The sequence below is a fragment of the Tarenaya hassleriana genome, unplaced genomic scaffold, assembly GCF_000463585.1.
Source record: "Tarenaya hassleriana unplaced genomic scaffold, ASM46358v1 Cleome12, whole genome shotgun sequence".
Taxonomy (NCBI): Eukaryota; Viridiplantae; Streptophyta; class Magnoliopsida; order Brassicales; family Cleomaceae; genus Tarenaya; species Tarenaya hassleriana.
The window spans coordinates 1935057-1948273 of NW_010962392.1; the positions used below are offsets into that span (position 1 = coordinate 1935057).

General features: G+C 36.7%; 5 protein-coding genes and 2 non-coding genes across 7 annotated transcripts; 5 read left to right on the forward strand and 2 right to left on the reverse strand.

The window, feature by feature from the left end:
- Positions 1-324: 324 nt before the first annotated feature.
- On the forward strand, positions 325-2021 carry LOC104806539 (universal stress protein PHOS32). The gene is made up of 4 exons (XM_010531486.1): positions 325-607; positions 715-824; positions 1194-1312; positions 1787-2021. Exons 1-4 carry the CDS (start codon positions 442-444, stop codon positions 1869-1871), a joined length of 480 nt encoding a protein of 159 aa, XP_010529788.1. The 5' UTR covers positions 325-441; the 3' UTR covers positions 1872-2021.
- A 970-nt stretch (positions 2022-2991) lies between these two features.
- On the forward strand, positions 2992-3063 carry TRNAD-GUC. The gene has a single exon. It is a non-coding gene; the product is annotated as a tRNA-Asp (tRNA).
- A 377-nt stretch (positions 3064-3440) lies between these two features.
- LOC104806540 (non-specific lipid-transfer protein 3-like) lies at positions 3441-4666 on the forward strand. The gene is made up of 2 exons (XM_010531487.2): positions 3441-3936; positions 4487-4666. The coding sequence occupies exons 1-2, from the start codon at positions 3609-3611 to the stop codon at positions 4501-4503; spliced, it is 345 nt and encodes a 114-aa protein (XP_010529789.1). The 5' UTR covers positions 3441-3608; the 3' UTR covers positions 4504-4666.
- A 277-nt stretch (positions 4667-4943) lies between these two features.
- On the reverse strand, positions 4944-5025 carry TRNAS-AGA. Its single transcript has one exon. It is a non-coding gene; the product is annotated as a tRNA-Ser (tRNA).
- Positions 5026-5125: 100 nt separating this feature from the next.
- On the reverse strand, positions 5126-7288 carry LOC104806541 (probable proteasome inhibitor). The gene is made up of 9 exons (XM_010531489.1): positions 7007-7288; positions 6743-6914; positions 6505-6654; positions 6190-6276; positions 5982-6062; positions 5857-5888; positions 5711-5774; positions 5521-5598; positions 5126-5402 (listed from the first exon to the last, which is right to left on the reverse strand). The coding sequence occupies exons 1-9, from the start codon at positions 7179-7181 to the stop codon at positions 5324-5326; spliced, it is 918 nt and encodes a 305-aa protein (XP_010529791.1). The 5' UTR covers positions 7182-7288; the 3' UTR covers positions 5126-5323.
- Positions 7289-7990: 702 nt separating this feature from the next.
- LOC104807011 (non-specific lipid-transfer protein 3) lies at positions 7991-8772 on the forward strand. The gene is made up of 3 exons (XM_010532123.1): positions 7991-8228; positions 8327-8404; positions 8545-8772. Exons 1-3 carry the CDS (start codon positions 7991-7993, stop codon positions 8559-8561), a joined length of 333 nt encoding a protein of 110 aa, XP_010530425.1. The 3' UTR covers positions 8562-8772.
- Positions 8773-12143: 3371 nt separating this feature from the next.
- On the forward strand, positions 12144-12659 carry LOC104806542 (glycine-rich cell wall structural protein 1.0-like). The gene has a single exon (XM_010531490.1). It carries the CDS (start codon positions 12154-12156, stop codon positions 12505-12507), a length of 354 nt encoding a protein of 117 aa, XP_010529792.1. The 5' UTR covers positions 12144-12153; the 3' UTR covers positions 12508-12659.
- The last annotated feature ends 558 nt before the right edge of the window (positions 12660-13217 follow it).

Genomic DNA, 13217 nt, shown 5'->3' on the forward strand with positions numbered 1-13217 from the left:
CCTATTTATTGTTTTAACTATTTTTTTATTTATTTATTGTTTTTTTTGGCCGTCGATAGAGATATTCAACAGAGAAATTCTAACCCGGACCGGCCACAGATATTATGTATTTTTATTTTATCGCATATGAATAAATGAATAGACGGAGTCAGAAAACTTAACGGAAAATTCACATAACTTTTATTTGCAACCGTCCGATTTACACATGGACGGTCTAGATTTCAGTACGATGATAATGGGTCCCACCATTAGACAAAGTATCCACGCAACTTCTTCATTCCATCTATATGCTTTTCTTCACATTATAAGACAGACTGAATACATTTTGCATTTTCTCGCAATCCGCTCATTCATCTGAGAAAAAATTTCCGTAAACCCGCTTTCCGAAATCGGAAACCCATCTCGATTTTCTCGGAATCCAAACAACCCATCGAATCGAAAATGCCAAAGGACAGGAAAACCGGAATCGCCATGGATTTCTCGGACAGCAGCAGGAACGCACTTCGGTGGGCGATCGAGAACTTGGCAGACAAAGGAGACACTCTTTACATCATCCACACCAACCCCGATGAATCCGCTAACAATCTCTGGTCCAAATCCGGTTCTCGTAAGTTTCTGATTCATATCGGATATGGTTTCCGTGTTCAGATCCGGCATAAACTCTCTCTAGCTGTGTTCTTTCGGTTTAATCCGGTTTACTTCGGTTATGTGCAGCTCTCATACCGTTGACCGAGTTCAGGGAACCGGAGACCCTGCACAAGTATGGTGTTAAAGTCGACATCCCTGTTCTTGATTTGCTCGACACCGCTTCTAGGCAAAAAGAGGTAACATATATACATGCATATGTGTGACTATATCTATATATGTTTATATCTCATGTATATGTAAGATCTGATCTTATTTTAAAAAAAAAACTGTGGGATTTCCTGCATTGATTTAACTTTTAAAACGATGGAATAATGTGATGAGAAATTTGATAGATTTGTACATATAAGCTTTAGATCTAAAGATTTTTAGAAGATACAATACTTTGATCATTAATCTAGTTGGTCTTACCATGGTTCTTAAACATGTATACATTTTCTTACTTGTACTCGAGTTATTTTTCTAATTCAGGTTTCAATTTTTTTTTTAAATTTCTTTTACTTTATTTTTGCTGGGTTTAAAAACTGTGAGTGAATATAATTTGGTAGGTGCATATTGTGTCGAAATTATATTGGGGAGATGCAAGAGAGAAGCTGCTTGACGCCATTGATGATTTGAAGTTGGATTCTATTGTTATGGGAAGCAGAGGACTTAGCACCATTAAAAGGTATAACTATTATCGTGTTATATATATATATATATATATATATATATATATATATATAATTTAGAGAATTATGGGTTCATTTTTTTCTGTGATCTGATTTGTTTTAACCTATAATGGTTCAGAATCAAATTTTATTTTTTGACATTTTATACCTATTTTATATTGAGTTCAATTTGGTCATATTTATATGTTATTTGGTTAGATTTTGTTTAAGGGGAGGGAAATGGTAATCCTGGAAGATATTAATATATATAATATGAATTTAGATTAGAGTCGGTCCAATTCTCAAACCTTGTAGCCATACATGACTATGAAAGATCATAATCATTGAAATGTTCTAATTGTGAATAAATTGTCAAATACCGGATGACGACAACGACTATGTGATAATACAGAAAAACATTTCGTATAGTTTGTATTAAGTTGTATTTTTTTAATTATATGATTTAAAATTGTAATTATGAATGGAAACAGGATCATATTGGGGAGTGTAAGCAACTTCATGGTGACACATGCGGCTTGCCCTGTCACCGTCGTTAAGGATAACAGCCCCAACTAAAGCTGCGTGTTCTGTCTCATCATCTTTCACTCCCAAATAATATATCATAAACTAAGATATGATTTTCGTTGTTGGATTTTATTGTTTTGCGCTCGGAGACATGATGATCCTTATCTTTAATTCCACGTCATTTCTATATTTTTTATATTATTTTTTGTCCTGGTGTTTTTTTTTTTTTGGTAATTCTCAGAATCTATTTCGTTTCAAATGGGCATGCGTGACATGGAATAATTAGAATCAGAAAAGATTTGTTAAAAATGGGGTGAGAGCAAATCACATGGCCACGGCCCACCAGATGCCATTTTGTCTCCTCCATCATTGACTTTGATAACACCATGTTTTTTTTACTAAATTTTTTCAAACAATTTTATTGTGAACTTTATATATATATATATATATATATATATATAGTTTATGATATATATACACACACACATAAAACGCTGTGTGTATTTTCTTCCGTGGGTGGCGTATGGTCGAACAAGTCTACTAATTTGATTATAATAATGAACAAGTGGTTAATCAACAGCTTAATAAAATATGTTCACCAAAATTGCACATTGGTTAATCGAAATAAACAAATATTGAATAAAATAATGATAATGAAAACACAGTATCATTCGAAATCAAGAAATATGGTGATTTTGTGCGCCTGTGTATGTTTATGTATACACATGAATCATAGGGGTTAAACAAAATATTTCAAAAATCTAAGTGTCGGAGCACATGTGTGTTCCCAACATCGAGTTTGATCCTTCTTTAGTATATCATTAGTTTTTCAATATAAGAAAATATGTGGTTAATGTTGGTTGAATATATTGTAATGAAAAGTATCTAAAAACCATCGAGTTTGGTGCTTTTATTTATTAGTGTTACTTACTATTTTTTCCAATTGTAATAATAGAAACAGTGTGGAAAGGCCTCCTTAAACAAATTAAATATTTTATTTTAAAATACTAATATCTATTTTCACCCAATTGAAATGCATATGTTTATTTTAATAATTAGTAATTAAATTAGATTTATCTATAATAGGATTTCGATAAATATGAGCTAAACATTCAAATTGGCAGTCCATATACATAGTCTAAATAAATAATAAGAATTCCACCTTCACACGGTCGTTGTAGTATAGTGGTAAGTATTCCCGCCTGTCACGCGGGTGACCCGGGTTCGATCCCCGGCAACGGCGTATCAATTTTTACTGTTTTGCCCTCTCATCGCGTTGTATTTACTGTTTCGCCCCCGATCCCCATCCAAATTTTCTAAATTTGTACAGCAATTAAAAAGCTCACTAATGCAACCATTAACCCCAATTAAAATGAATTCAATCTTTTAGCTAAATGGTCGGTGATGACACGACGCCCACAAATCCACAACCCAATTGGATCCCCCACCATTTACATAAATTTCCTTCATTTATTTTTTGAAATTTGTCAGAGAAAATAAAGGATTTTGATTTTTGAGGTTTGGTCATCAGCTCTCTCTCGCACGTCAACACCTGGATCTTATGTTGTTGGTGAGAACACTAAAACCTTAATTTATCAAGAAACAGACCCATTTATTGCTCCTCAAGTGCTTCTCCCGCTACACTCGGTGGCCAAATTTCCCAGAAAAAAAAAATGCAAAAATGGGAATTTTTGGTATATATACCCATCATGAACCCGATCGAAACCCACAACCGAAATCGAAAAACAAAATCAGGGTTCGATTAACATCTCTCAAACACTTCCAAAAATGGCATCTTTCCTTAAGTTCCTCTGCATCCTGGGTCTGGTCGTCGTCCTCGCCGGAGTCTCCGACGGCAACGGAGAGTGCGGGAAAACGTCGCCGGACGATGAGGCGATGAAGCTAGCGCCGTGTGCGGCGGCGGCGCAGGACTCCAACGCGGCCGTGCCCGCCGCGTGCTGCGCGCAGGTGAAGAGGTTCGGACAGAACCCTAAGTGTCTCTGTGCGGTCCTACTGTCGGACACGGCCAAAGCCTCCGGCGTCAATCCGGAAATCGCTATCTCCATCCCCAAACGCTGCAACTTCGCCAACCGCCCCGTCGGTTACAAGTGTGGACGTAAGTACATGATTACTTTATTGTTAAATTTGCATATACTTTTTTAATTTGTATGGTAAAAACACGCGAGTTTTTATAAGGCCATATGTATGTATGTATGTATGTATGTATGTATGTATGTATGTATGTATGTATGTATGTATGTATGTATGTATGTATGTATGTATGTATGTATGTATGTATGTATGTATGTATGTATGTATGTATGTATGTATGTATGTATGTATGTATGTATGTATGTATGTATGTATGTATGTATGTATGTATGTATGTATGTATGTATATATATATGCTAGAATTATTTTTATAAATTTTATTTATTAATTCATACTTGATAACATAGATAATAGATATGAGACATCTTTGTAGTACATGAAATAAGAAAATTGGAGTATAAATCACTGTTTCAGTTAGAACTGTGTCCCATTAAATAACGTAACGTCCTGTATTAATAAAAACTGAAACTTTAATTTTGAGAACTTGAGTTACAAAATGGAATTCTTAATTTATATATATATTTTTATTTAATCTGGTTATGATGTGTTTTCAGCATACACGCTGCCGTGAAGAAAGTCCACAATAGGAGCATGAAGATGTGGCGCTTTGGGGCTATTGACCTCACGATACACACAACGCCATGCACCTTATTTAACATGTTATGAATAATGATAGATGTATGTATGTATCATGTATGTTTCTGTGATATATATATTTGATTTCAGTATGCGTATATATATATTGCACAATGATATTCCGTGACGTGGCCCGTCGATCTCTAGTAATACAGAGAAATGAATCCCTACATAATGTTTTAATATAAAGAATTATAATTATCAATAGAATAATCGATTCTTAAAAAACCTAAATTTTTGAAAAAAAATCTTTATTTAAAAACTCAAACATTCAAAAATCCAAGTAAATCAGAAAAACTTGTAAAAAAAGTATCTCAAAAAATAGAGAATGGATTTATTTTTCCAAAAATTTGAACACCAAATTGTTCACTAAAACGTGAGCGGCAGGATTCGAACCTGCGCGGGCAAAGCCCACATGATTTCTAGTCATGCCCGATAACCACTCCGGCACGCCCACTGACATGCCAAGTAAACAAAAATAATATGTACATATTTCATCCAAACACAACTTCTCTAACATTAACATTAACTAAGAAGTCCATCCAAAGTAAGAGATATGCCATGAAACCATGAACATAAACATTCCATTCCAACAACCAAAAAAAAAAAAAACAAACAGTGCAAACAAAACAAAAGCAAACGGCTCCTTGGCCAGTCCGTACATATATGTACTATACTAGACTTGGAGATGCAGAGATGGAACCAGTGTACTGTGTATGCACTCTCTTCTGCTTTCTCCGGACACAGAGTCCCCCTTATATAAAGTCTGATCCACCAGGGAAATGCTCTAGATCCGGATGTGTCCCGTTCCCCGGCCCCCTTCGCGGAGGTTGCCTACACGATTATAAGGAAACCTCTATTGGAATCATTCCGCAAAAAGATTGAGCAGATTCGAGCTGGATTGATACCCGGCATTGTAGAATACATGGATCAACTATGTTGAGATATTTACCGAATGAAGCGGCCTGGCTCAAAACCCGGAACACCTGGTGGTCCATAAGGATCAAACCGAGCACCGGGAGGAATTCCCCTGTAACAAGAAAGGTTAAAAATGGAATCAGAGTTCCTTGTTGATGTGGAAAGATACAAACTTTTTGTATGGTTACACGATATGGGTTTGGGTTATGTGCAGAGAATCTTACGGTTGTGCTCCCGGGAAGTCGGGTCGATCACCGAATGGACCGAAAAAACGAGGATCTCCAGGTCCTGATAGCGAAAGATAGTTAAGTCAGTCATAGTTAGGGTTTAATCTACCATTTTTCGTATATGAATGATATAGGGTTCATACCTACGAGCATGCTTCCATCACCAAATCCACCCCTGAAAAAAAAAACAGAATGTATGTGATGAATGCAACCAGAAGTGAAGCCGAGTCATGTACTTGTTAATAACAGATAACACTTGATGCCAGACCTGTGAGGGTATGCTCCAGCACCAGGGCCCGGGAACAGATCGCTAAAACCTCCCCCGCTCGGTATAGGAGGGATTATGGCCCTAAACACATACAAGAAAGGTGTAAAAGCCGACATTCTAATCATTCACAACTGGCCTTTGTAACAGAAAGAATTGCAATAATACCCGGACCATAAGATTATGGAAATTATGGAAAGCATATATTCACCCTGATGGGTCAATTTGAGGGCCGTATGGATCGGGAATTCCACTTCCGGGCTCTCTTATGCCTCTACGCTCTTCATTTCTCTCCAAACTACAGGCAATATGATAAACAAAAGAACTTTCAGAAGACAGAGGATCCTAATTCTGGTCCAATCTACATATCTATATCACTTTCGAGAATCAAATCATATCAAACATTGAATTAAAATAACAATCTTGAGAACATTGAAGTAGACTCAAAAGAAGCATTTGAGAACAACTTCTGTAGCATAAGCTATGGGCAACAATTTGTAGAAATCTGCTATATAATACTCCCCACCTGAAGGAACGACTATCCGAAGAACTGGGCTTTGCTTCTGGATGAAGCTTATTCAGAACCTCCTTCTGCAAATCACCCACCAACTTCTCCAAATTCTTGAACTGTGCAGAATAATTCCCATCTCCGTTCTCTCCGACATAATCCCCAACACTGCAACATTCAGAAACTTTCACCGACATAAAGATAATCATCATCGAGAAAGAAAGAAAAAAAAAACTCGCTCGATTCGATAACGTACTCTATCGCGAGATGTGCTGGAACATTTCCGCCATCAGCTATGGCATCGACCAAAAGCTTATCACCCATTGCTAAGCACTTCACGATAACTTTCACCGAGCCCTTGTCCGGATACGTATACACAAACGCGTACTCACCATCAAACTCGTTCCACCCATCAATTCCAACCTCGTCTAAAATCCAGAGTCGGACGAATCAGAATCCTAAACCCTAGAAAAGCGATCAAATTGAGGAAAACCCAGGAAAATAAAAGCGAAAATGTTACCAAGAGAAGTGGAATAGAGAGCGTCGCCGGCGAAAGCAGGCCGTCCGGTGGCGATAAGGACGTAACCGGCGGCGAGGAAGGAGGAGTGGACGGCGAAAGAGACCTTGTCGTGGTTGTTTCTGAAGCTCGGTCTCGCAGCTCTGATCACAGCCATAACCGCTTTGTCGTTCGCCATGGATTCTACGTGTGAAGAGCTTCTCTTCGGTTTCGTCCTCTTTCTCGAATACTCGAGAGTTGTTCCTTAAACGACGACTCCAAGGGATCCCAACGAAAAAAAAAAACTCGAAAAAAAAACAAAAGGGCTGATTGTCTGAGACGCAAACGATGTCGTTTTATAAAAGAGTTATTTTCATTCAATTGTAAATATTTTCAGACTTGGGCTTCACGACAAGGATACCAACCAAGGTCCAAGGCCTTAAAAAATATCTCAAGGAAAATATAAAATTAAATGCATAATATATATTAAAATTTCTTACAAAAATGGTCACATGAAATTATATTATATAAGCGGTTTCAGTTATCAAACCAACCACCCTCTAATGAATTGTGTATATTATCACTCAAGTCAATGTGCACTTTGTTCTCACATTGCGCCATTGTTGTGGAAGGAAATGGCTAAAACCAGAGAGAGAGAGACAGAGAGATGTAGTTTGGTCGGTGGAATGTTTCAGAGATCACAAAGCAAAAGAAGAAAAAATGAAGCTTTACTTGGAAATATTAAAGAGAAAAAACAAATAGTTGAAACCCAAATCAATTTGGCATAAACCCATTGGCCAAATCTAAAGCAGAATCAACCAAATGATTACAGCCTGAAGAAAAAAACAATCTTTCAACCACAAACCCTCCACGTCTCCACAACACAACCACCCCACTATCACACACAGTCACACACACATGTATATATATATATACACACATTAAAATCCAACTGCAAAAGAAGACAACCTCGTGAACAAGACAGTGAAAAGCAGAAGAGTGTGAAGCATGAAGAACAGCAGGGTTTTAGTTGTGGTCGCGCTGGTGTGGGTAATAGCTTCATGGGCCGTGGAAGGAGCCGGGGAATGTGGTCGCACCCCTATCGGCTCCGTCGACAGTTTGGCCGCTTCCAAGACCCCCAGGGCTAAGGTCCCACCTTCTTGTTGTGCCAAAGTCACTGCCCTCATTCGGACCAACCCTCGCTGCCTTTGCGCCGTCATGCTCTCCCCTCTCGCCGCACGTGCTGGTATTCATTACTATATGAACTCTATATATTTCATTACTTAGTTTATATTGTCTATTTAAACCCTTTTGATTATCAATAATAACAACAGTAATTGTCAGGTATCAATCCAGCAATAGCTATAGGCATCCCCAAACGCTGCAGCATCCGCAACCGCCCTGCTGGCAAGAGATGCGGACGTATGTTTCAGACACATACATACATACGTGTATATATATACACACACGACATGACGAATCACTTGCGTATTTGTCTTGTAATAAGATTACAGGAATGCCACTTACATTACATTATGCGTGTGTGTGTTGTCTTGACGCAGGCTACGTCGTTCCGTGACTTGCAAATGGGATGGATGGAGTTTATGAAGCTTTGAGCATTGGATCTTATGATAGAAGAAGTACCTGTCAAATAAATATGTTCACTTCCCTCTGCCAAATCCTACTCGGTTGTTCCCTGTAAAATGGTAAAAGAGAGATAATATTAATATGCGACCCACCAACTTACTAATCGGCTGTTCGAATCATTAATGTCTATTTACATTGAAATACAATTTGAAGTATTCAACACTATCAGAGAGTGATCGAAATGCCGTACAAATGATAACAACAAAATAACACAGAGCAAAAACTGAAACTCCATGCGGTCTACATTCCAAACGACATGCTCGAAAACAGAGCTTCCTTAAATGGGAAGACAAAGATTGTTATCTCGTGAAGAAACCTATATAACTTCACAATCTTAATCTTTTCCAAGCAAATGATGATTCTTTCTTCATCTAATACCTTTCTCTATCAGCAAAGCTTGAAAACTAAACCCATCTAATTTATATGGGAAGGTCTTACTTGTTTGTCAGCTCGGAGTTGGTGAAGAGAGCATCTTTACCGTCTCGTATGTTATGAAGGCAATGCCTACCCCCCGATCCACTTTGTTGTATTTGGGTAAGACCCCTCGGAGGCCTTCTGTCTTGCATGTGTTTGAATGTTCCTAAGAGTCCCGTGTTATACAGTCTGCGCATTCCAATTGCTTTCTTCTTCTCACAAGATCCAACGGAATGTCGCTACAAGATATCGGTATACAGAAAGTATGTCATTTCATCAATACACAAAAACGATATGCCCCTCCCAAATCTTGTCTCAAAATTCATATACGTGAATTTGTGTGTGTGTGTTCAAGATTATAGAAAATCCGACTTTTGAACCTCTCGATATAGCAAAACATTAACAACTCCAAAAGCATACCGGGAGAGAAACTAAAAGACTTATGATGGAACAGACAATGGAACGAGGAAAAGTTTTCAAAGACCTTTTGTTAAAAGCTTTTATTTTATTCCTTTGTCTTAATGGGTGATTTCGGAGAATCATACCTTGCAACTAATAATCCAAAACAAAACATAGTCAAGAATTTCAGACAATATCCTAACACGATTAAGGACTCTGAGACATGAACTTAGGCTGCGGATCAAAACTCAAAGCTACGAGGGAGACCCAATAGCCTATATAAGGCATACACACATTCCAGAAACAACAATTTCGAACAACCCGCATTCTTAAATTTTGAGTAGTCACAAACATAAATTGAAACTCGATCTGAAACCAAACCTGAAACAAAATGGTGAGGCGAGCGAGAGGAGCGGTGCAGGTCTCGCTAAAGGCGCAGGAGAGGAGATGCTCAAAGGTGCCGATGTGCGATTGCTGCTGATTCAACGATGGCGGTGACTCTGCGTTTGCTGCAGCAACAGCTTCCTAGATCCGGCGTCCACAGCACCGCCGTGACCGGGGGTGACGGCGGCGGAATTAAGAGCTCTAGGTTCACCTTCAACCGCCACACCGACTCTGGCTCCCATAATCAAAACAAAACGAACGAATCAGCGGGGAGAGATACGAGTGGGATCGGAAGGAAAGGGCAAACATTTGAGAAAGAAACCCTAGAAAAGACATTCGCTGGTTTCGTTCCCACAAACTTGAAATTTTGTAATAATATCAAGTATAATTCCATTTAAAAACTATACTTTTTTCTCTTTCTCAATTTAAACCAATTTAAACCAGCGTATTCTTTTTTTATCCAAAAAAATATTATACTTTTAAAAATTAGCAATTAAAACTCTATACTTTTAAAAATTATCAAATAAAACCCTAAACGAAAAATAATATTATTTAATATTAACATGACATACTAGTCATCTACCACATTATCAATCTCTAATATTTAATAATATTAATTAATAAAAAATAAAAATAAAATAATAATAATAAAAATAAAATTTTAAAAATTATATATATTCATAAAAATTATATACATATATAAACATATTTATAAAAATTTTAAAATTATATACATATATAAATATATTTATATATACATATATACATATATATACATAGGATGCATATATATCTATATATGTGTATAATTATTATATGTTTTATATGCATGTGTTATATATGTATTTTTCCCTAAAAAACATTATATATATATGTATGATTTTTATGAAAAAAATCATATATCACACATACATAAGACATATTTATATATACACATATATCTATATAATACATACATATATATATATGTATATATAAATATGTTTTATATATATGTGTGATATATACATGCTTTTCTAAAAATCATATATATATATATATGTGACATATGCATGATTTTTAGAAAAAAAAATACATATACCATATATGCATATAAAACATATATATATATATGTATTATATATATGTATGTATATATATAAATATGTTTATATATGTGTATATATGTATATCTATTCATTATATATGTATATGTATAATTTTTTATTATTATTATTTTATTTTTATTTTGTATTAATTAATATTATTAAATATTAGGGATTGAATGTATATATATAAATATGTTTATATATGTGTATATATGTATATCTATTCATTATATATGTATATGTATAATTTTTTATTATTATTATTTTATTTTTATTTTGTATTAATTAATATTATTAAATATTAGGGATTGATGATGTGATAGATGAATAAGATGTCATGTCAGCATTAAATAATATATTTTTTTGTTCAGGGTTTTATTTGACAATTTTTAAAAATATAGAGTTTTAATTGCCAATTTTTAAAAATACAATGTTTTTTTGGATAAAAAAAAGTATATGGTTTAAATTGCGACGAGAGAAAAGTACAGGGTTTTAAATGGAATTATCCCTAATATTAATTTAAATTATTATACACGAATTGAGTAAACGACGCCGTCCATAGGGACGAACAATATATGCGCTGAAGGAGCGTGATTACTTTATTATTTTTAATATTAACAAAATCATAATTAGCTTTAAATTATCGTAATTCGTGGAGAATATCTAAAAGACTTTTGGTTTATATTGTGGTCAAACTTATTTTTGGTGTCCAATTTTGAATATTTAATTTGTTTTCTGATATTCAATGGAATACGAAATTTGTTTGCAGTACCCAACAAAGAAAGATTTGACTCTTATATATATATATATATATATTTGGTTTCTGATTTATCATTACAATGGCATAACTTGATATTGAAACCAGTTCGATATTTGATTGGAATTAAAAAGAACAAATTTGTTATTTGAAATAATATATTTCCTTAAAATTGCAAAATCTATATTTTTTAGACTTTCTCCCCATAATTTAAGATGAAAGAAAGTAATAAAATTTAAGTCGAGTCAAATCATATGTTACAAAAAATAATCAATCTCAATGTTAGTTATGTATCCATTCAAGGTCTAGAGAGAGTTGATCTCGTCCAAGTTATTTCCACAACGTAACTTAGCTACAGGTTTGCGCGTGTAGAAAAGTCAACGTCAAAGTCAAAAACACCGTATTCATTTATGCGTACAACGTATAAATACCAGCCACAGCATTCCAATTTTGGACCGTTTTAATTATTTTAAAAGGTGTGCATGCCATTGAAGATGGAGAGCTACGTGATAATAGTCATAGTTATCTTTTCTTGTGTTTCTCTTTCGATGTTTCTTGTCGCCTTATTATGCGGTGGCCTCAACCGCAAAGCCGGAGGAGGCGGCGGTGATGAGGGAGGTGGTGGAGGCGGTGACGTGGAAATGGGAGACGGCGGTGGAAATGACGGCAGCGACGTAGGTTTCGGTGGCGGTGGCGATGGAGGTTTTGGCGGTGGTTTCGATGGTGGCGGTGGCGATGGAGGTTTTGGTGGTGGTTTCGGCGGTGGAGGTGGCGGTGGCGATGGAGGTTTTGGCGGTGGTGGTGGTGGCGGGGCCGGCGGCGGTGGAGGTCTCTAGAGCCAAAGATTTGTACTTTGGATGTTTGATTGATTATTTTTGCGTGTATATATATTTGTGGATGCGTAATATTCTAGCATGCACTTGGAAATATTTTATATGATTTGTGATGTAAATTATATCAAGATTACGTGGACAAAGTTATAGGTTTACTTATAGATCAATTATTTTCTGTTATCCGATTACTCTCTCTACAACCGGTAACGTCATTTAATGACTCCTCTTCGCCGTTACTTTTAGAGTGAATGAACTAGAATTTAAAATCTTTCCAAGGGTTTATAGTTACCCTCCAGACATTCATGCACCCGAAACACGAACTCACCCTGGCTGTCCGAAAGCCACAGTCCACGCGCCTGATCCAGCGCGTGTGAGATGTTTGCAGCGACTCCGTCGAAGGGCTGTTCTACCGTTGCAAGATCTGCGAGTTCGACGTCCACCCGCTCTGCACGCAGCTGCCACGTCGTGTGAGGCACGTGCTTCACCCCCGACCATCCACTAGAGTTCTGCCACTCCGGAGCCAGCGCGTGCATGGTCTGCAACGGCACGTGCGAATCGTGGAGGTACAGGTGTGGACCGTGCGGTTTCGACGTCCATTTGGAGTGTGTCTCGGCCGTATGTAACCCACCGGCTTCAACTGCCGAGCCGGCGCCGGCGCCGGGCTATGGTATCCCGGTCGGTTATGGACCGATGGGTCCGTGCCCTTACTACAA

Coding starts and splice junctions, on each gene's coding strand:
- LOC104806539 (XM_010531486.1), top strand. CDS start 442: ATGCCAAAGGACAGGAAAACCGGAATCGCCATGGATTTCTCGGACAGC. Junction 608..714: donor CTGGTCCAAATCCGGTTCTC/GTAAGTTTCTGA, acceptor GGTTATGTGCAG/CTCTCATACCGTTGACCGAG. Junction 1,313..1,786: donor GGACTTAGCACCATTAAAAG/GTATAACTATTA, acceptor GAATGGAAACAG/GATCATATTGGGGAGTGTAA.
- LOC104806540 (XM_010531487.2), top strand. CDS start 3,609: ATGGCATCTTTCCTTAAGTTCCTCTGCATCCTGGGTCTGGTCGTCGTC.
- LOC104806541 (XM_010531489.1), bottom strand. CDS start 7,181: ATGGCGAACGACAAAGCGGTTATGGCTGTGATCAGAGCTGCGAGACCG. Junction 6,915..7,006: donor TCTCTATTCCACTTCTCTTG/GTAACATTTTCG, acceptor TCTGGATTTTAG/ACGAGGTTGGAATTGATGGG. Junction 5,889..5,981: donor GCTGGAGCATACCCTCACAG/GTCTGGCATCAA, acceptor TTTTTTTTTCAG/GGGTGGATTTGGTGATGGAA.
- LOC104807011 (XM_010532123.1), top strand. CDS start 7,991: ATGAAGAACAGCAGGGTTTTAGTTGTGGTCGCGCTGGTGTGGGTAATA. Junction 8,229..8,326: donor CCCTCTCGCCGCACGTGCTG/GTATTCATTACT, acceptor AGTAATTGTCAG/GTATCAATCCAGCAATAGCT.
- LOC104806542 (XM_010531490.1), top strand. CDS start 12,154: ATGCCATTGAAGATGGAGAGCTACGTGATAATAGTCATAGTTATCTTT.